Source organism: Arachis stenosperma, chromosome 10, assembly GCF_014773155.1.
Source record: "Arachis stenosperma cultivar V10309 chromosome 10, arast.V10309.gnm1.PFL2, whole genome shotgun sequence".
NCBI lineage: Eukaryota > Viridiplantae > Streptophyta > Magnoliopsida > Fabales > Fabaceae > Arachis > Arachis stenosperma.
The window spans coordinates 51,791,523-51,813,577 of record NC_080386.1 but is presented as its reverse complement, the minus strand read 5'-3'; the positions used below and the strand labels follow the sequence as shown (position 1 = coordinate 51,813,577).

The 22,055-nt window shown below is 36.8% G+C and overlaps 1 protein-coding gene across 1 annotated transcript; it reads right to left on the bottom strand.

Moving 5' to 3' along the window:
- Positions 1 to 14,091: 14,091 nt before the first annotated feature.
- On the bottom strand, positions 14,092 to 21,661 carry LOC130957075 (probable LRR receptor-like serine/threonine-protein kinase PAM74). Its single transcript, XM_057883970.1, has 8 exons — positions 21,547 to 21,661; positions 20,809 to 21,355; positions 18,908 to 19,368; positions 15,063 to 15,198; positions 14,688 to 14,759; positions 14,504 to 14,572; positions 14,321 to 14,392; positions 14,092 to 14,164 (listed from the first exon to the last, which is right to left on the bottom strand). Exons 1-8 carry the CDS (start codon positions 21,659 to 21,661, stop codon positions 14,092 to 14,094), a joined length of 1,545 nt encoding a protein of 514 aa, XP_057739953.1.
- Positions 21,662 to 22,055: the final 394 nt, after the last annotated feature.

Genomic DNA, 22,055 nt, shown 5'->3' with positions numbered 1-22,055 from the left:
TTCTCTTCACCTCTCTTCATCCATAAAACCGAATTCATTCTTCATTCTTCTACCCCTCTACTTTTTCTACTAACATAAAGGAATCTCTATACTGTGACATAGAGGATTCCTTTTTCTTTTCTTGTTTTCTTCTCTTTCATATGAGCAGGAACAAGGATAAAGGCACTCTTGTTGAAATTGATCCAGAACCTGAAAGGACTCTGAAGAGAAAATTAAGAGAAGCTAAATTACAACAATCCAGAAACAACCTTTCAGAAACATTAGAACAAGAGGTGATGGCCGAAAATAATAATAATGCAAGGAGAATGCTTGGTGACTTCACAAAGCCAACATCCAAGTTTGATGGAAGAAGCATCTCCATTCCTGCCATTGGAGCCAATAACTTTGAGCTTAAGCCTCAACTAGTTGCTTTAATGCAACAAAACTGCAAGTTTTATGGACTTCCATCTGAAGATCCTTATCAGTTTTTAACTGAGTTCTTGCAGATCTGTGAGACTGTAAAGACGAATGGAGTTGATCTTGAAGTCTACAGACTCATGCTTTTCCCTTTTGCTGTAAGAGACAGAGCTAGAATATGGTTGGATTCACAACCCAAGGATAGCCTGGACTCATGGGATAAGCTGGTCACTGCATTCTTAGATAAGTTCTTTCCTCCTCAAAAGCTGAGCAAGCTGAGAGTGGATGTTCAAACCTTCAAACAAAAAGATGGTGAATCCCTCTATAAAGCTTGGGAAAGATACAAGCAGCTGACCAAAAGATGTCCATCTGACATGTTTTCAGAATGGACCCTATTAGATATATTCTATTATGGTCTCTCTGAATTTTCGAAAATGTCATTGGACCATTCTGCAGGTGGATCTATTCACCTGAAGAAAACGCCTGAAGAGGCTCAAGAACTCATTGACATGGTTGCAAACAACCAGTTCATGTATACTTCTGAGAGGAATTCCGTGAACAATGGGGTACCTCAAAAGAAAGGAGTTCTTGAAATTGATGCTCTGAATGCCATACTGGCTCAGAACAAAGTGTTGACACAACAGGTCAACATGATCTCTCAAAATCTGAATGGGTTGCAACATGCATCCAACAGTAATAGAGAGGCAGCTTCTGAAGAAGCTTATGATCCTGAAAGCCCTGCCATGGCAGAGGTTAATTACTTAGGTGAACCTTATGGAAACACCTATAACTCATCATGGAGAAATCATCCAAATTTCTCCTGGAAGGATCAACAAAAACCTCAACAAGGTTTTAACAATGGTGGACACAATAGGCTGAACAATAGTAAGCCATATCCATCATCTTCTCAGCAACAGACAGAGAACTCTGAACAAAATAATTCTAATTTAGCCAATATAGTCTCTGATCTGTCAAAGGCCACTTTCAGTTTCATGAATGAAATCAGATCTTCCATTAGAAATCTGGAAGCACAAGTGGGCCAGCTGAGTAAGAAAGTCATTGAAACTCCTCCCAGTACTCTCCCAAGCAATACAGAAGAAAATCCAAAAGGAGAGTGCAAGGCCATTGACATAGTCAAAATGGCCGAATGCACTAGGGAGGAGAAGGACGAAAATCCTAGTGAGGAAGACCTCCTGGGACGTCCCTCAAGCAAGAAGGAGTTCCCTATTAAGGATCTTGAGGAATCTGAGGCTCATCTAGAGACCATAGAGATTCCATTAAACCTCCTTCTGCCATTCATGAGCTCTGAAGAATATTCATCCTCTGAAGAGGATGAAGATGTGATTGGAGGGCAAGCTGCTCTATATTTAGGAGCTATCATGAAGCTGAATGCCAAGCTATTTGGTAATGAGACTTGGGAAAGTGAACCTCCCTTGCTCATTAGTGAACTAGATACTTGGATTCAGAGAACTCTACCTCAAAAGAGACAAGATCCTGGCAAGTTCTTAATACCTTGCACCATTGGCACCATGAGCTTTGAAAAAGCTCTATGTGATCTGGGGTCAGGGATAAATCTTATACCACTCTCTGTAATGGAGAAGCTGGGGATCATTGAGGTACAACCAGCCTTATTCTCATTACAATTGGCAGACAAGTCAATGAGACAAGCTTATGGAATAGTAGAGGACGTACTAGTAAAGGTTGAAGGCCTTTACATCCCTACTGATTTCATAATCCTAGACACTAGGAAGGAAGATGATGAATGCATCATCCTAGGAAGACCTTTCCTAGCCACAGCAGGAGCTGTAATAGATGTCAACAGAGGTGAGTTAGTCCTTCAATTGAATGGGGACTACCTTGTGTTTAAGGCACATGGCCATCCCTCTGTGACAAAAGAGAGTAAGCATGAAGAGCTTCTTTCAGTTCAGAGTCAAGAAGAGCCCACACAGTCAAACTCTAAGTTTGGTGTTGTGAGGCCACAACCAAACTCTAAGTTTGGTGTTCAAACCCCATATCCAAACTCTAAGTTTGGTGTTGGGAATACCACACTTAAGTTGACCTGATCATCTTGTGGCTCCAAGAGAGCCACTGTCAAGCTATTGACATTAAAGAAGCGCTTGTTGGGAGGCAACCCAATTTTATTTATCTAATTTTATTTTATTTTGTTTCTTTGTTATTTTTGTATTTTTAGGTACATGATCATGAGGAGTCACGAAAAAAATCAAAAAAATTAAAAACAGAGTCAAAAACAGAAGAAAAAAATTTTTCACCCTGGAGGCAGCACAGGCTGGCGTTCAACGCCAGTAAGGTGCATCTATCTGGCGTTCAACGCCAGAACAGAGCACCATTCTGGCGCTGAACGCCCAAAACAAGCAACAACCTGGCGTTAAACGCCAGGATGCGCACACAGAGGACAATCTGGCGCTGAACGCCAGAAACAAGCATGAAACTGGCGTTCAACGCCAGAAACATGCATTACATGGGCGTTTAACGCCCAGAACATGCACCAATGGGTGTTTGAACGCCAGGATGATGCATGAAGGCATGTTACATGCCTATAGGGTGAAGGAATGGTATTTCTTTTCACCTCAGGATCTGTGGACCCCACAGGATCCCCACCTCAGGATCTGTGGACCCCACAGGATCCCCACCTACCTTTTCTTTTAATCCTAATCACACTCTCCTAATCCAAATCTCATTCTAAATGTCACACTTCCCAAAAACCTTCACCTATCACCTCAATTCCTCTTCCCAATTACCCCATTCACCATTCACATCAACCCCTCTTCCCCATAAACCCCACCTACCTCCATTACATTCAAATTCAATTTCCCACCCTTTCCCACCCAAAATGGCCGAAACCCAACCCCCCCTCTCCCTATAAATACCTTTCCTTTCTTCTTCATTTTCACACAACACAAACCCCTTCTTCTCTCATATAGCCGAACCCACTCTTCTCCCTCTCTTTCAATATTCTCTTCTTCTTCTACTCTTCTTTTCTTTTTTTTTGCTCGAGGACGAGCAAATTTTAAGTTTGGTGTGGTAAAAAGCCTAAGCTTTTTATTTTTCATTCACCATCAATGGCACCCAAGACCGGAGTTTCCTCAAGAAAAGGAAAAGGGAAGGCAAAAGCTTCCACTCCCGAGTCATGGGAGAAGGAGAGATTCATTTCCAAGAGCCACCAAGACCACTTCTATGATGTTGTGGCAAAGAAGAAAGTGATCCATGAGGTCCCTTTCAAACTCAAGAAGAATGAGTATCCGGAAATCCGACATGAAATTCAAAGAAGAGGTTGGGAAGTCATAGCCAACCCCATACAACAAGTTGGAATTTTAATGGTTCAAGAATTCTATGCCAATGCATGGATCACTAGAAACCATGATCAAAGTATGAACCCGAATCCAAAGAATTATCTCACAATGGTTAGGGGGAAATACTTGGATTTTAGTCCGGAAAATGTGAGGTTGGCGTTTCATTTTCCTATGATGCAAGGTGATGAACACCCCTACACTAGAAGGGTCAACTTTGATCAAAGGTTGGACCAAGTCCTAAGGGACATTTGTGTGGAAGGCGCCCAATGGAGAGTAGACTCCAAAGGCAAACCGGTCCAACTAAGAAGACTGGACCTCAAGCCTGTAGCTAGAGGATGGTTGGAGTTCATCCAAAGATCCATCATCCCTACAAGCAACCGATCTGAAGTTACTGTGGATCGGGCCATCATGATTCATAGCATCATGATTGGAGAGGAAGTAGAGGTTCATGAAGTCATATCCAATGAACTCTACAAAATAGCTGACAAGCCTTCATACATGGCACGGCTAGCCTTCCCCCACCTCATATGCCATCTATGTTATTCAGCCGGAGTTATCATAGATGGAGATGTCTCCATTGAAGAAGACAAGCCCATCACCAAGAAAAGGATGGAGCAAACAAGGGAAGTTCCTCACGGCCCCCAAGGAGAACATGAGGAAGTTCATCATCAACAAATGCCTCATGGAATGCACTTTCCTCCCAACAACTATTGGGAGCAACTCAGTACCTCTTTAGAGGATTTGAGCCATAATGTGGAACAACTAAGGGTGGAACACCATGAACACGCCCTCACTCTCCAAGAAATAAGAGAAGATCAAAGAGCAATGAGGGAGGAGCAACAAAGGCAAGGAAGGGACATAGAAGAGTTGAAGAACATTATTGGTCCTTCAAGAAGAAGACGCCACTAGAGGTGGATTCATTCCTTGTTCTTGATTTTCTGTCTGTTTTCGGTTTTTAATTATTGTGTTTATCTATGTTTTGTGTCTTCATGATCATTAGTATGTAACCATGCCTTAAAGCTATGAATAAAATCCATTAGTCCTTCACCTCTCTTAAAAGAAAAATGTTTTAATTCAAAAGAACAAGAAGTACATAATTTTTGAAATTATTATTGAATTTAGTCTAATTATATTGATGTGGTGACAATGCTTTTGTTTTCTGAATGAATGAATGAACAGTGCATATGTCTTTGGATCTTGTTGTTTATGAGTGTTTAAAATTGTTGGTTCTTGAAAGAATGATGAACAAAGAGAAATGTTATTGATGATCTGAAAAACATCATGAAATTGATTCTTGAAGCAAGAAAAAGCAGTGAAAAAAAAAAAAGAGAGCGAAAATTTTAAAGCAAGGATCCAAGGCTTTGAGCATTACTGGATAGGAGGGCCCAAGGAAAATAAATCCAGGCCTAAGCGGCTAAATCAAGCTGTCCCTAACCATGTGCTTGTGTCATGAAGGTCCAAGTGAAAAGCTTGAGACTGAATGGTTAAAGTCGTGATCTAAAGCTAAAGAGTGTGCTTAAGAGCTCTGGACACCACTAACTGGGGACTTTAGCAAAGCTAAGTCACAATCTGAAAAGGTTCACCCAGTTATGTGTCTGTGGCATTTGTGTATCCGGTGGTAATACTGGAAGACAAAGTGCTTAGGGCCACAGCCAAGACTCATAAGTAGCTGTGTTCAAGAATCAACATGCTTAACTAAGAAAGTCAATAACACTATCCCAAATTCTAAGTTCCCCCAGAGACGCCAATACCTCTAAACTACAAAGGAAAAAGTGAGATGCCAAAACTGTTCAGAAGCAAAAAGCTACAAGTCCCGCTCATGTAATTAGATTAATATCCATTGATATTTTGGACTTTATAGTATATTCTCTTCTTTTTATCCTATTTGATTTTCAGTTGCTTGGGGACAAGCAAACAATTTAAGTTTGGTGTTGTGATGAGCGGATAATTTATACGCTTTTTGGTATTGTTTTTATATAGTTTTTAGTAAGTTTGAGCTACTTTTAGGGATGTTTTCCTTAGTTTTTATGTTAAATTCACATTTCTGGACTTTACTATGAGTTTGTGTGTTTTTCTGTGATTTCAGGTAAATTCTGACTGAAATTGAGGGATTTGAGCAAAACTCTGAAAAAGGCTGACAAAAGGACTGCTGATGCTGTTGGATTCTGACCTCCCTGCACTCGAAATGGATTTTCTGGAGCTACAGACCTCCAAATGGCGCGCTCTCAACGGCGTTGGAAAGTAGACATCCAGGGCTTTCCAGCAATATATAATAGTCCATACTTTATTCGAAGAATGACGACGCAACTTGGCGTTGAACGCCAAGTACACGCTCCTTTCTGGAGTTAAACGCTAGAAAAACGTCATTATCCGGAGTTGAACGCCCAAAACACGTCATAACTCAGAGTTTAACTCCAAGAGAAGCCTCTGCTCGTGTATTGATCAAGCTCAGCCCAAGCACACACCAAGTGGGCCCCGGAAGTGGATTTACGCATCAATTACTTACTCATATAAACCCTAGTAGCTAGTCTAGTATATATAGGACATTTATCTATGGTATTAGACATCTTTTGACCACTTTATCTCTTTTATCATTCGGTCACTTGATCATGGAGAGGGCTGGCCATTCGGCCATGCCTGAACCTTTCACTTATGTATTTTCAACGGTGGAGTTTCTGCACACCATAGATTAAGGGTGTGGAGCTCTGCTGTACCTCAAAGATTAATGAAGTTCTATTTTCTTTTATTCAAATCTCTATCTTATTCTTATTCCAAGATATTCATTCGTACCAAAGAACATGATGAATGTGATGAGTTAGATAACCCTCATCACTATTCTCACTGATGAACGCGCGTGATTGACAACCACTTCCGTTCTACATGCAACAAGGCTTGAATGTGTATCTCTTAGATTCCCCAACAGAATCTTCGTGGTATAAGCTAGATAGATGGCGGCATTTATGAGGATCCGGAAAGTCTCACCTTGTCTGTGGTATTCCGAGTAGGATCCTGGGAATCCGGAAAGTCCAACCTTGTCTATGGTGTTCCGAGTAGGATTCCGGTAATGAATGACTGTGACGTGCTTCAAACCTGTAACCTGCTGGGCGTTGGTGACAGACGCAAAAGAGGGATCCTATTCCAGTAGGGGAGGGAACCAACCGGTGATTGGCCGTACTGTGACAGAGTGCGTGAGCATTAGCTTTCACTGCGAGGATGGGATGTAGCTATCAACCATGGGTGATGCCTCCAGACTGGTTAGCTGTGCGAGTGACAGCCGCATAGGATATTTCCCCGTGAGGATGAAAGTAGCCACAGTTGATGGTGAACCCCTATACAAAGCTTGCCATGGAAAGGAGTAAGAAGGATTGAGTGGAAGCAGTAGGAAGGCAGACGTCCTTGAGCCATACAGCATCTTCATATACTTAACTGAAATTCCTATGCACCAATGAATCTACATAAGTATTCTATCCCTTTTATTATTTCTTATTTTATTATTAATTTTCGAAACCCATAAACAATTTTAATCTGCCTAACTGAGATTTGCAAGGTGACCATAGCTTGCTTCATACCAACAATCTCTGTGGATTCGACCCTTACTCACGTAAGGTTATTACTTGGACGACCCAGTACACTTGCTGGTTAGTTGAACGGAGTTGTGAATTCAAGTTAAGAAAATAAACAGTGCCCTAAGGGTATATTCATACTAAAGCTCAAAAGATAGAAGAACATAGTGATCACAATTTCGTCCACCAAAGCTCCGCGGATATCTTGTTTAAATCCGCCTTCGACAAACTAGGTCTACAAGATAAGGAGCTCTGAGCATATCCAAACAGCCTGTTCGGGCTGGGAGACTTGTGCACGAAATTGTGATCTCTACTTTTCACAACTCAAATAATCCCCGGTAATGGCTCCAAAAACTTGGTGCTCAATACCATGGTCTAAACATAATTTCACAACTTCGCACAACTAACCAGCAAGTGCACTGGGTTGTCCAAGTAATAAACCTTACGCGAGTAAGGGTCGATCCCACGGAGATTGTTGGTATGAAGCAAGCTATGGTCACCTTGTAAATCTCAGTGAGGCAGATTCAAATGGTTATGGATAATTTATGAATAAAGCATAGAATAAAGATAGAGATACTTATGTAATTCATTGGTGAGAATTTCAGATAAGCATATGGAGATGCTTTGTCCCTTCCGTCTCTCTGCTTTCCTACTGTCTTCATCCAATCCTTCTTACTCCTTTCCATGGCAAGCTGTATGTTGGGCATCACCGTTGTCAGTGGCTACAGTCCCGTCCTCTCAGTGAAAATGTTCAACGCGCTCTGTCACAGCACGGCTAATCATTTGTCGGTTCTCAATCAGGTTGGAATAGAATCCAGTGATTCTTTTGCGTCTGTCACTAACGCCCAGCCTTCAGGAGTTTGAAGCTCGTCACAGTCATTTAATCCTTGAATCCTACTCAGAATACCACAGACAAGGTTTAGACCTTCTGGATTCTCTTGAATGCCGCCATCAATTCTAGCTTATACCACGAAGATTCCGATTAAGGGATCTAAGAGATATCCACTCAATCTAAGGTAGAACGGAGGTGGTTGTCAGGCACACGTTCATAGGTAAGAATGATGATGAGTGTCACGGATCATCATATTCATCAAGTTGAGGAACAAGTGATATCTTAGAACAAGAATAAGCTGAATTGAATAGAAGAACAATAGTAATTGCATTGATACTCGAGGTACAGCAGAGCTCCACACCTTAATCTATGGTGTGTAGAAACTTCACCGTTGAAAATACATAAGAACAAGGTCAAGGCATGGCCGAGAGGCCAGCCCCCAATGATCTAAGAACTAAACGTCTAAAGATGATCCTAAGATCTAAAGTGATCCAAAGATGAAAAATACAAAAGCAAAAGGTCCTATTTGTAGAGAACTAGTAGCTTAGGCTTTACAAAGATGAGTAAATTATATAAAAATCTACTTCCGGGCCTACTTGGTGTGTTCTTGGGCTGAGCATTGAAGCTTCTATGTATAGAGACTTTTCTTGGAGTTAAACGCCAGCTTTTGTGCCAGTTTGGGCGTTTAACTCCCATTCTTGTGCCAGTTCTGGCGTTTAAGGCCGGGCAGTTTTGAGCTGATTTGGAACGCCGGTTTGGGCCATCAAATCTCAGGCAAAGTATGGACTATTATACATTGCTGGAAAGTCCAGGATGTCTACTTTCCAACGCAAATAAGATCGCGCCAATTGGGTTTCTGTAGCTCCAGAAAATTTACTTTGAGTGCAGAGAGGTCAGAATCTAACAGCATCTGCAGTCCTTTTTAGCCTCTGAATCAGATTTTTGCTCAGGTCCCTCAATTTCAGCCAGAAAATACCTGAAATCACAGAAAAACACACAAACTCATAGTAAAGTCCAGAAAAGTAAATTTTAACTAAAAACTAATAAAAATATAATAAAAACTAACTAAAACATACTAAAAACATACTAAAAACAATGCCAAAAACCGTATAAATTATCCGCTTATCAGAGACACTCCAATTCAGGCACTTGGATTTATCTCACTACACACGACCTTCGAAAAGGGGACCCGATCAAGGAAACTTAACATAGATTACATCGTAGTCAATGTGAGCTCAACTTACAACACCTTAATAGGTCGGACAACACTAAACCAGCTCGCCGCAGTAGTTTCGACGCCACATCTATGCATGAAGTTTCCAACCCCAGAAGGGATCACCATGATAAAAGGAGATCAGAAAATTACACGACGCTGTTACAACGAAAGTCTGAATCTTAAAGGAAAAGAAATCAACGCTATCGAACTCGAGGGAGTTCGGGGTCGCGAAGAAATTCGTCCACAACCTAAAGGCGAGATCGAAGAAGTCCCGATCAGAGATGTCTTAGATAAAACAACAAATATCAGGGCAATCTTAAAAGGGGACATAAGGGAGTCCCTGATACAGTTCCTAAGGAATAATGCCGACCTCTTTGCATGGAAGGCTGCAGATATGCCGGGCATAGACCCCAAACTAATATGCCACAGACTCGAAGTATACCCTGGATCTCGGCCAGTACAGCAGAGGCGTGGGAAGCTCGGACTAGAAAGATCCCGAGCTGTGGAAGAACAGGTACAAGCCTTACTTGAGGCAGGATTCATAAGGGAGGTCAAGTACCCACTATGGCTAGCCAACGTTGTCTTGGTGAAAAAATCAAATGGGAAGTGACGGATGTGTACTGACTACAGCGATCTCAACAAAGCCTGCCCAAAAGATCACTATTCACTCCCGAGCATAGACGCTCTAGTAGATGCCTCCTCCGGATACAAATACCTCTCCTTTATGGATGCTTACTCAGGATACAATTAAATCCTAATGTACCCATCCGATCAAGAAAATACATCATTCCTAACCCCAAAAGCAAATTACTGTTATGTTGTCATACCATTTGGACTCAAAAACGCAGGAGCTACCTACCAAAGATTGATGAACAAAGTATTCGCAAACCACATTGGGAAACTAATGGAGCTGTATGTAGATGACATGTTGGTCAAAACACAAAGTGAGGAATCATTACTGTCCGACCTCACCAAAGTGTTTGACACTATAAGAAAGCATGGTATGCGACTTGATCCCGCAAAATGCACCTTTGTAGTAGAGGCTGGAAAATTTTTAGGCTTCATACTATAGGAATTGAGGCAAATCTGGAAAAATGTCAAGCTATACTTAACATGCAAAGCCCGACCTACGTCAAGGAGGTCCAACAGCTCAACGGAAGACTAGCCGCCCTGTCCAGATTTCTAGTTGGATCAGCCATAAGATCTCTCCCCTTCTACGCCACGTTAAGTTGTGTTGTGGTGAAGTTGTGTTGAGGGGTGTGGAATGAATTTTGTGAATTGTGGAATGAATTTTGTGGTTGGTATGGATTGTGGAGGAAACTTTGTGTTGAGGCATCATCTAGTGATGAAGAATTTTCAAATGAGAAACTGGGAGGTGAGGGTGGACAGTTTTTCATGAATGATTTGAAGGTTCAATTATATTTGATAAAATAAAAATAAAAATAAAATTATATTAAATAAACACAAATTATAATAATAATTGATGAAAACTCTCATATTCGCTAGCACTGCCTTTTTTTTCTTTTTTTTCTTCATTTTTGTTTTTCTCTTTTTTTTTTTTTGGTTCTTTTGTTCTCTTGGGGTGAGTGTGCGAATTTTGGCCATTTAGAGTTAGAGTTAGGTTAAAATGGATATCAATAGCATAAGGAAGAACAACTTTATACTAATAAGAATGAATTCAAAAATAAATTTTGATTTTTTTAGATTTTGTATGTTAAAAAAAATTAGAGTTTCATTCAAGAAGTTAAAAATAGTGATAAAAGAATAATTTTAGTAAGTTTTAGTATGTTTTTGTACAAAATTTACTTTTTGGATGCTACTTTGAGTTTTTGTATTTTTTCTATTATTTTAGGTGATTTTTAGGCAAAATTAGCAAGATTGGCAAAGTCTTGTTCAGAGATGAAACAAGGATAGCAGATGTTATCAAGTCCTCATACTGAGCTTTGAAATATATAATTGATACTATTATATATTGCTGGAAAACTCTGAAAGTTAGTTTTTGTGTTTTTTCTATGACCCCTTATTCTACATGAGCTCTTGCGAGTCCTGACCCGGATAGTATTGAGCTATAAGCTTGATAATGCATCACCTAGATCAATAATTCATCTGGGATAATTGGGATAAATAACATATAATCTCGTTAGTTCAGGGTGATGAGGTTTCTGTGGCGCTAAGGCTAGAACATAGAGCTTCATTCTCCGATACGGAAGATCTGACATTGTCTGTGGCGTTTTGAGTAGGATAAAGTGAGAATGAATTGCGTGCGCTTCACCCTCGTTCATATTGAATGACCACGATCCATGGCATTTGATATGGATTAGAGGAGATTAATTAACCACGATCCATGGCATTAATCACTTACAACTTTGTCATAGAATGAATCATTCATTGTTAAAATAGTCGATAAGAAGTATTAATCTGGAAAGATAAAACATCTCCAAAGTCTTAACTGATTTCTTATTATTATTTCTATATCAGTTTGTTATTGCTTTCTTTATTATTTTGTTTTATGCGCCTAAAACAACAACAATTATCTTTCTTTTTGCCTAACTAAGATCTGCAGGATAACCACAGGTTGCTCAATCCAACAATCCTCGTGGGATCAACCTTCACTTACCTGAGGTATTACTTGGACGACCCGGTGTATTTGCCGATGAAGTTGTGTGAGTTCAATTTCGCGCACCACCCTCACTCTGGATAGACTTTTTAGAGGACTAGCTCTTTTTTATATATTTAATAAGTAGAATGGCTCCCAGACTAGGGTGACTCTTGTGAGCCAGGGCCTGTAAGTATAAATAATGGAGTATGTACATATAATAATAAGCAGTTATGTATGAACTTGTGTTATGTAATAAACTAAGCCTACGGCCATTTCATCTATGATATGATTATGCTTTGCTATGCTTATCTCTTCTTTGTATTATCTGCTTAACTTACAATTATTTCGACATGTTTGACTAGATACGCGATTCTCGACTAGTACTACAGACTCATGCATATACTTAATATACGGTCTAAAGTCCCTAAAGTCAGTTGATGAATAATAGTGCCTAGCTGGTAGCCTTGGTCATGACGGATTAAAAGTTGAGTCATTACACTTCTGATTGTCCTGCTTGGCTGCCGTGCTTTTCCTTAGTTGTCCTGTTTGTGGTTCATTCTTTTTCTATTTTCTCTAATTAATTGATTTAGTTAGTTTTTAATAATGTATTTGTGTAGATAAATGGTTTTGAGCTGCATTTTGCTTTCTTGTTAATTGTATTTAATAATTTATAATTAATTTTGGATTACTTTAATATCAATTTAATTGTTATTAAATTTGATTGACGAATTTTTTTCCATTGCCCCTTTTTCTTTGGATTTCTCTGTACTCTTGTTTGTAATACTATTAACATAACAATTTTCTAACTAGTTTCTTTTTACTATTCTTCTCGTCGCAGGCTAGTGGGCGCATAGCCTTACTATAGATGACGACTAATAAGGTGATGCACCTTGTACATTGTTTGTCCCTGATACGTTTCTCAGTTTGTATATCCACTTATTTCCACCATCCTTATTTCTAAGTAAAGAAAATATCGAGTGTCTTTTATGCTTTAATGTGTTATTTGTAGTATGCTTTTGATTGTAAGTGAATAACAAGCTTGATAGTTACATTGTGAGGTGGTTCTAGCTTTCTCCTAAGATTTGGAATAATGTGTTTATTCTTAATTGAAGACAAAATTGATACTAGTTTGTTCAATATTTTACTATTTAAAGTGTTGATTGTTGTATAAAATGTGTTGTGTGATGCTATTCCTTTTATACTGAACTAGTAATCTTTGTATGATGGTCTACTTCTTGCTTTCTTTTTTATTATGTAAAGTTATAAATTTACTTCTAATTTTTTTGAGAGAGATTATAGCTTTTCCCATTAGTTTTATGGAAAAACAATGGTCACACACATAACTTTGAATTTTGTTAGGTTAAAGATATTGAATTTCAATATTTAAAATTATATATTAAATTTTTAAATAAATTTTAAAAAAATATTTAAGTTTATTAGGACATAAATTCGAGATAACAAGTTTTAAAATTTGATAATTACAAGTTTATATCCACTAATAATTAGTGGTGGATGAAAAAATTCGCCGGTAAACAATTACCGATGAGGGTTATACCATTGGATTTATTTGATAAATCAGTCAATAAATTCAACGGTATCCGGTAACTTTCTTGTTGAGTCATGGATGCGAATGCCCATGTCAAAAGCGCAAGATCAATTTGCTTCCACTCTTTGTACGAGGGTGATTCTTGATGGGTTGATGCTGATTGTGCTCTAATATTTCCAGAAGCAAAATCAAATATCTCCAATTGGAATTTTATCGAATCTGTTTTCTGTATATTCTTTACTAATTTATAGCGTATATCTGTTTCATACATGATTTTTGGTGTACAATATGATGCTTGACAACAATGCCATCAAATTAGAGAAACAAACAACATTGGTGCTTTAATGTGGTGCGTGCATAGTCTGATAGTCTCCGTTTCCATGCTTCCTTAATGTATGAATGTATCAAAACATTAAATGCCACACACCAAAATTTGAAGTGGCACTGTGCAGAGCTTGACAAATGACAAAAGAAGTTTCTGGAGCTACCTTAAAAACCAAATAAATAAAAACAACCATCACTTAATTAGAAATATCAGATTGATGAGTTATACGATACCTGAAAGTAACACCCAAAAAAAAAGTAGAAAATTAGTGGCCATATATATATATTGGACTTACTTATATTTTCACTCCACTAATTTCCCTTGTGTTGCGATGGGAATTTTGCCAGCAGAATTTCCAGCTTGAAAGTCAGAATAACTAGTTCCATAGATACCATTTTTCAAAAAGCACATGCATCAAAGTTAGAAACAAGTCAACCAACCCTTGATGAGTAACTTTAAATAAAACTTTTTTAAAAAAAAAAATCAATATTCAAAAATTTTTGTTTTGAAATAATGGCAAATTAAATCTTACACTTCACGAAGTTTTGGGAGTTGATTTAGTGACGCAGGAAGTGAACCTTCAAAGTTGTTTTTCTCCAAATGCCTTATTATTGACATTGATAATCAAAGGTTTAAAAGAAGAAAAAAGAAGTCGGTTAGATATTAGAAATTAAGAATACTTTAAGATAATAAGTGAATGTTTTGCACTACATACAAAGTTTCTAACTCCTTCAATCCACTTAAGTCGGGAATGTGGCCTGAAAACTTGTTCCCCCCAAGCCAACTGTACTCAAATAATCAGAAGATAAATTAACATGATTAAGTAGCATTAATTAAAACAAAATTAAATTAAATTAAATTAAATTAGTATCATAAAGTAAAAGTGCTAGATTCCGTACAGATGATTAAGTGCACTTAGATTGTTAATACTTGCAGGAAGCGACCCAGCCAGCCCAGCATTTGTTAAGTTCCTTCACAAATACAAAAATTCCAAAAACCATGTGAAAATCCACAATCCAGAAACAATTGTTATTGTGAAAGAAGCCAAATTGAATGAACTAAATCAAAACAAACCAAAGAGGGTCGTCGTTAAGAATTTTATTTCGTACATCCTTTCTTCTTTCGTGATTTTACTTTTTAACCACTATGCTACTTATAAACAAAAAATAAGAATATATACGTATACATAATAAATAACTTTTAGTTGACTAATTTTTAATATGAACGTATGCTTTTTACTTTCAAAGAAGAAGAAAAGGCACGTATAAGCTTACAGTGAAATGACTCGTGCATTAAATTCATTTGTGCATGTAACCCCTGTCCATGAGTTCCCTTGAGGTAGGCAAGGATCACCCTTCCAATCAGCAGGTGGTTTCTCAATACTTTTAGCCAGGTCTTCCATTGCAATTACTATTATTGGAATTCATAAAAGAAATAAATAAGTTATTCGAACAAATAAACATAAATACATAATTATTTATAAAAAAATAAAATTTTATACAAGTGAATAATGAATTGATAGTAATACTATTTTGATTATGGTGTCTACATATTAAAAAAAATAAAATGCATGTGAAATCCACATGCTTTTCTCTTAAAATATAAATAAATAAAGAGGTAAATATCAAATCAGTACCCAAAAGATTTTGGCACAAAATGATACCTGACTTTTATTATTGACAAAATAGTCTCTAAAAGATTTTAAAATTTGACAAGTGTGTTACCGAACTCGCCGGAGCAAATCTCCGACAAGCACAATGCTAACATGGCCACCGTATTTTGGTAACCTGGCAAACCATCTCCCAAACCCTAATCCCTCCCTCCCAATGCAGACTCCCCCTCTATCTCCCTCCCCATCGCAGCCCTCCCCCTTCCCAACGCAACTCCCTCCCTCTCCCTCTCCATTGCAGCCCTTCCTTTCCTCTCCCTCTCCATCACAGCCCCCCCAACGTACATTTTTTCCTCCTTCTCCCTCCCCATCATAGCTTTCCTCCCCAACGTACACTCCCTCCTCCCTCTCTCAACAGTACCACTCACAGCAGCAATCACCTCAATATCAACAGTAACAGCAAGCAACAACAACAACAACCCCAACACACACTCCCCTCTCTCTCCCCATCGCAGCAACAACCTCATCAATAGCAACAGCAACTTCAACTGCAAGAGCACCATCAAGGACCGCCACTACTACCATCGGAGCCACAACAAGGCCTGAAATAGCCGCATCCCCTCAGCTCCTCAGCCTTTCTCTCTATCTCTCTTTACATTTATATATGCATGTTACGTGTTTGTGTAAATATCTCTCTGTGTGTGTGTGTGAATAGATATTGTTATTGATATTGTTATGATTCTCCGAGAAGAGAAAGAAGGAAGAAGAAAAAAGAGAGAAGGAGGAACAAGCAAGGTTAAATTTTGAATGTGCAGGTTCCTCTGTTGGTTCTGTTTGAGATTTTGATGGTGTTGTTTCTGCTGTTATTGCTACTTTTGCTGCTACAATTAGGAAGGCAGAGGAAAAGGAGAGTGTGTGTTGGGGAGGAGGACTGTGATGGAGAGGAAGAGGGAAGGGAGCTGCGATTGGGAGGGAGTGTGTATTGAGTACGAGAAGGGCTGCGATGGAGAGGGAGAGGGAGGGGAGAGTGTGCGTTGTGGAAGGAGAGGGAAAGGGGGGCTGCAATGGGGAGGGAGAGAGAGGGGGAGTATGCGTTGGGGAGGGAGGGATGAGGGTTAGGGGGTGGTTTGCCAGGTCACGAAAACACGGTGGCCACGTTAGCATTGTGCTTGCTGGAGATTTGCTTCGGCGAGCTCAGAGACACACTCGTCAAATTTTAAAATTTTTTAGGGACTATTTTGTCAAAAACAAAATCAAGTACCATTTTGTTAGTGCCAAAATCTTTTGGGTACCGATTTGGTATTTACCCTTATAAATAAATAATCCCACTACATATCCAATAGTTTTTGTCAACAAAGTCTAATTAATTAAGTTGGTCCAAACTCCAAAAACAACTCACATACACATTAAGCGCATAAATCACGCTTCTCCTTTTTCTTTGTGTTCCTTCTTCTTCTTCACGTATTTTATTCGTTATCATTGTTATTCTTTTAGTAGTTTTGTAACATTATGTATTTTTTTTCTTATTTTTATTCTTATTAAAAGGGTAAAAGAAGAAGAAGAAAAAGAAGAAAGATGATGATGATGATAAGGAGGAGGAGGAGGAGGAGGAGGAGGAGGAGGAGGAGGAGGAGGAGGAGGGAGAAATTTTAAGTTATGAAAAATTTATCACAAAATAGTATTAAAACTTTTTGAACATGATATAAGAAGTTTATTAATTATGACATCAAAAATTTTTAATGGTGACAAAGGTTCTTGTTAAAAAGGGTGAAATGATGATGATGGAGAGTTTTGAATTATGCAGAATTTATCAAAAAAATAACACCACAATTTTTTAACTATGATAGAAAATTTTTTAATTTTGACATCGAAATTGTTTAACTGTAGCATAAAAATTTCTTAATCGTGTCATTTCTAACTAAATGATGTACTTTTTTATCATTAAACTAGTTGCGTGGTATTGAATTATGAGAAGGTGAAATAAGAACGAGAAGATGAAGATGATAATGATAAAAAAGAAGAGGAGGAGGAAGAGTTTTAAATTGTGTAGAATCTATCGGAAAAATAACACCGAACTTTTTAACCGTGACACAGAAAATTTTTAATTTTGACACCGAAATTTTTTTAACCATGACACAACTTGTTAAGAGAGTCAAATAAGAAAAATTATGAAAATGTGAAAGAAGAAGAAGAATGATGATGATGATGATAAAGAGGAAGAGGGAGAGGAACGGAAGTTTTAAATTATGTAGAATTTATTAAAAATAGCACACCGAAAGTTTTTAACTGGACATAGAAAATTGTTTAACCAAATTTTCTTATCGTTGAACTAATTAAGTGATACTGAACCCGAGAGATCTAGTAATTTCTGTGTCATTTAAAGTAATATATAAGAGATTTAGTCATTTATGTGTTATTTATAACAATTTGATGTGTGATCTAGAGATTTCAGTGTCATTCACAAAAAAAAATCTTATGTTATTCATAAAAAATTTATGTGTCAGTTACAATTAAATGATGTGTTTTTGTTATTATTAAATTAATTGTGTGATATTTAACTAAGAATAAGAAGAATAAGATGATGACGATATGGTGATGATAACGAAAAAAAAGAGAAAAAAAAAAAGAAGAAATCAAATGAAAAATAAAAGAGGAAAAAGAGAAAAAAAGAGATGGTGATAACTATGGTGACAAAAATAATGATAACAAAAAGGAAAGATGAAAAAAGAAAAGAGGAGAAGAAGAAAAAGAAACATAAATAAAAGTATTGTAAATAAAAAGAAGAAGAAGAAAAATAAGAAGCACATATACCAAGTGACATGTAAACGTAAAATACGTTATAACAATTTAGTTGGACTTAGTTAAATATTTTGTTTAGTTATAGAACGTTTTTAACAATTAAATATGTAGAGATAGAGTTAGATTAATTGATTAATTAAGTTGCATTAATTCTGTTTTTAAGACTAACATAAAATTATATATTATGTCCCGATTTTTTAATGTACAAATTTTAGAATAATTTTTGTTTGAAAATAAGTTTGTATTTCTGTGTTTTTGACAATATAAAATTAAAAAAATAAAATAAAATGAATTATATAAATAATTATTATTCACATAAGGATATTTTGTATGTAAAGATAATATAGATTTAAATAGTTAAATAATTTAATATATTTGATTAAATAAACCAACATAAATGTGTATCTTTACTGTTATATTCAAATAAAAACACCTTTACGTAAATAACTACTTTTATATATGCTTATAGAGAATATATATGTAATTCTATCTCAAAAATACATATGTAGGAAAATAATTTTAAAAAAATGAGCATCAACTAATTTTTTTATTATAAATTTTTTTAACTTTATTTTTTTTATAAAATTTATAATCTAAAATTAAAATTCAATATTAAATTTATAACTGGTAAAAAAAAAAACTTTCCAGGTGAAGTCAACGTATAGAAAACACAAGATCGAATAATAACAAGAGAAGTTAGTTAAGAGTTACCATCTCTTGTCCGAGTACGGCCACCGAGTGGAAAAACCTGATAGACTTCACCAGCATTGATAACTGGTGCTACCTCTCCCCTGGTACTGGTCAATGTAATCTTGGTGTGCCCAGAAAGTGGCCACTGGGCACCATAAACCGTTACACCCTTAGTTGTGGCATTAAGTCCGGAGAAGAATTTGTTTTCATTAATGGAAACATCAAAGATTCTCCAACTATCAGGGCTTGGAATTCTGTTATCTTGGAAATACAGCGAGATGTAATACTGGGACGCTGGAAGTGCTACTGTGGGCCAATTGATTTCAAGTGTCTTGTCATTGGTGGTTATTCCTGCGCTGAATGCTTTTGCTGGTGGAAGGTTCCAGAAGTCTGAAGAACTTACATTTGATTGGCTTTTCACAACGGACTTTTGTTGCTCTTTGTATGGTTGCCACATGCGGTTGAATTGGTCATCTGGAAAACTAGGTTAACGTACACATGCATTTTAATTATCAGAATGAACTATTCTCATCATGCCTTATTTTATTTCACATTTATTTTGTGTTCAGAAAGGGTGCAAGAATCCAATATTAGAGCTAGGTATTTTAGTTTTCCAAGTTCTAGACCAAAAATTGCTGTTTCTCTACTAAAAATTAATCGTATGTATAAATACATGCACATAGATAGAATTAGAGCATTTTCTTGAAAGGGGTCATAATGAAAAACATAACCTTAATAAAGAGACAAAATGAAAAAAAAGGAGGGCCAACATAAAAGTTAAAGAATTCTATATACACAAAATTTTAATTTGGGCCCGTTATGTACTATAAGTTTTCTGCGTATTTCACTTATTTTTAATATTTATTTTATATTTTAATATATATTTTATATAAATAATTAATCTAATAATTAAATTTTTATGTATATATAATATAATTATAATATTTTATTGAATTTTTCCATAATCATTTTAGTCATTCACGCACTAATTTTAAATTGATAAAATCAATCATTGATTATGAAAGCATTTATTAAAATACAATCATTTAACAGAAATTCTAGAACAACAATAACTTTAATTTTGTTGTTATTTTTTTTTTTTAGTGTTGGACTTTTTAGTAGAAAAAAAAATATAGGTAGATAATAAAAATATTAAATAATGTGAACAATGGATATATTAAATGTTCAATTTAATAGTTGTGTGGATGGTTATTCTAACATTAAGATTTAGGTAAGTAATTTGAAGTGTATTGTGTTTTATTTGAATTGAGTCAATTTTAAGACCCATTATTCATGTTGTTCAAACAAGTCATTGGTTACCTAACATAACAAAAAAAAATGAGATAATTAGTGTCACATAGAATTTGTATTTTCTTCTCTCTTTATCTTTTCCCTCTTCCTTTTGTTTGGAAAAACAAACATGCATGTTAAAAAAAATTGACGAATTATCAACCCCAAAAATTACTCAAAGAGAAAGTATAGGGAGCCAATGGCCTAAGCGTACACTGTGTACGGAGGTTTAGGAAGTTTTAGAGATATGACCATTAGTATTACATTGTCCTATCAGGTTACGCTTTTGGGATGAATGGGTTCATGAAATGGTATTAGAGTTCTAGATCCAAAAGATCAAGGGTTTGATCCTTGATGAACTCTAAAATCAATTTTAAATTTTTGGGATGAGTGATTTTATGACATAAGATGTTTATTATCCTTGGTATCCGGATGGTTATTCTGGATAGTATGAGTAATGTTCATTTTATTCATAGATCAAAGATTTAGCCTATTGTACACATTGTATGCTTAGGTCATTGGCTCCCTAGCACTACCCTTACTCAAATAACTAAGCAAAACTAACCTAATCTAACATAATTAGTTTGAAGTTATTAAATACTTAACAAGTTTTAAAGTAGAAGAAGATGTACCTAATGAAGTGTTGACTTCCAAAAGCATGCCTAGCAACAGCTACAAGGGCATACTTGTCAAAATCAGTGGGTTTATAGACAGAAGAATCCAGAAGAGTGAGGTCCAAGGTTGAGATGAAGGGACTTGAACTACCAGTATATTTGTTCCTCGCCACACACACCCCCAAATTCCTCCCCGTTGCTCGTAACACAACCTCATAGTAGGAGCTAAGACCCTTGGCATAGTCATCCGTCGTGTTCACGATGCTCCACCGCGTCCCTTCCACGATCTGGTCGAACACCGGCGGTTGGTTCTTGCCGTCAAAATTCCCGTAGTAATACACCGTTTTCAAGAGGTATCTGCCGTTCTTGGTTACCGGGAAAGAATAGCAGAATTTCCTCGATGCTGCATCGGGAAAGTAACGCAACGTAGTGAGCAAGGGTGATATGTCTGGTTTTGTAATGGTGGCGGAGTTTCCAATCTTGATGTATTTCCCATCACTATCAGGAATGTATTTCAGGCCATCCACCGTTATACCTTGGTTCGCCCCGCAGTTTATAAAATACCCTGCATGCAAATACGCTTTCAGATATCTTCATCTGGAATGCAAATTATTTAATTCGACGTAAAATTGGATTTGCAGCAAATTGGTGATAACAATGATGATTATATATTTATTGATGATGATGAATTGGATTATTGCATTGGAATTTGGGGTTAATTTGATTCATTTAGGGGTAATGTTTTGTTAATAATACCTGAAGGGTTGGAAGCTATGGCAAAGAAGGGGGCAGTAAGAAGGCACAGAGATAGGAGCAAAATGGAGGGGCTCATGTTGTTGTCATAAGCCACTACTGCCCCACCTGAAAGCATGCGATTTGGGAAGCTATGTCGTTGTTTTGTTGGGAAGGTAAGGAGGAGAAGGCGAAAGAGAAGGTGGTGTGCGACATGGCAAAAGCTAAGGTTTCAGATTTACATTTTTGGAGTTGACACGTCCTGGGTTGTCCTGAAAGATAGAAAATTAGTCATGCCTTAGACCTAAACTTGGGGTGACCTTATTCTAATAACATCAACAACAAATAATAATAATAATAATAATAATAATAATAATAATAATAATAATAATAATAATCTATAACAATATATAATGTACATGACTTATGTTAGGTATACAATAAAATTAGTCAAATTAGTCACCAGTATAAAATATATGCTAAAATATAAATACACATTGAAAATAAATTAGACTACATATGTATTTATACAC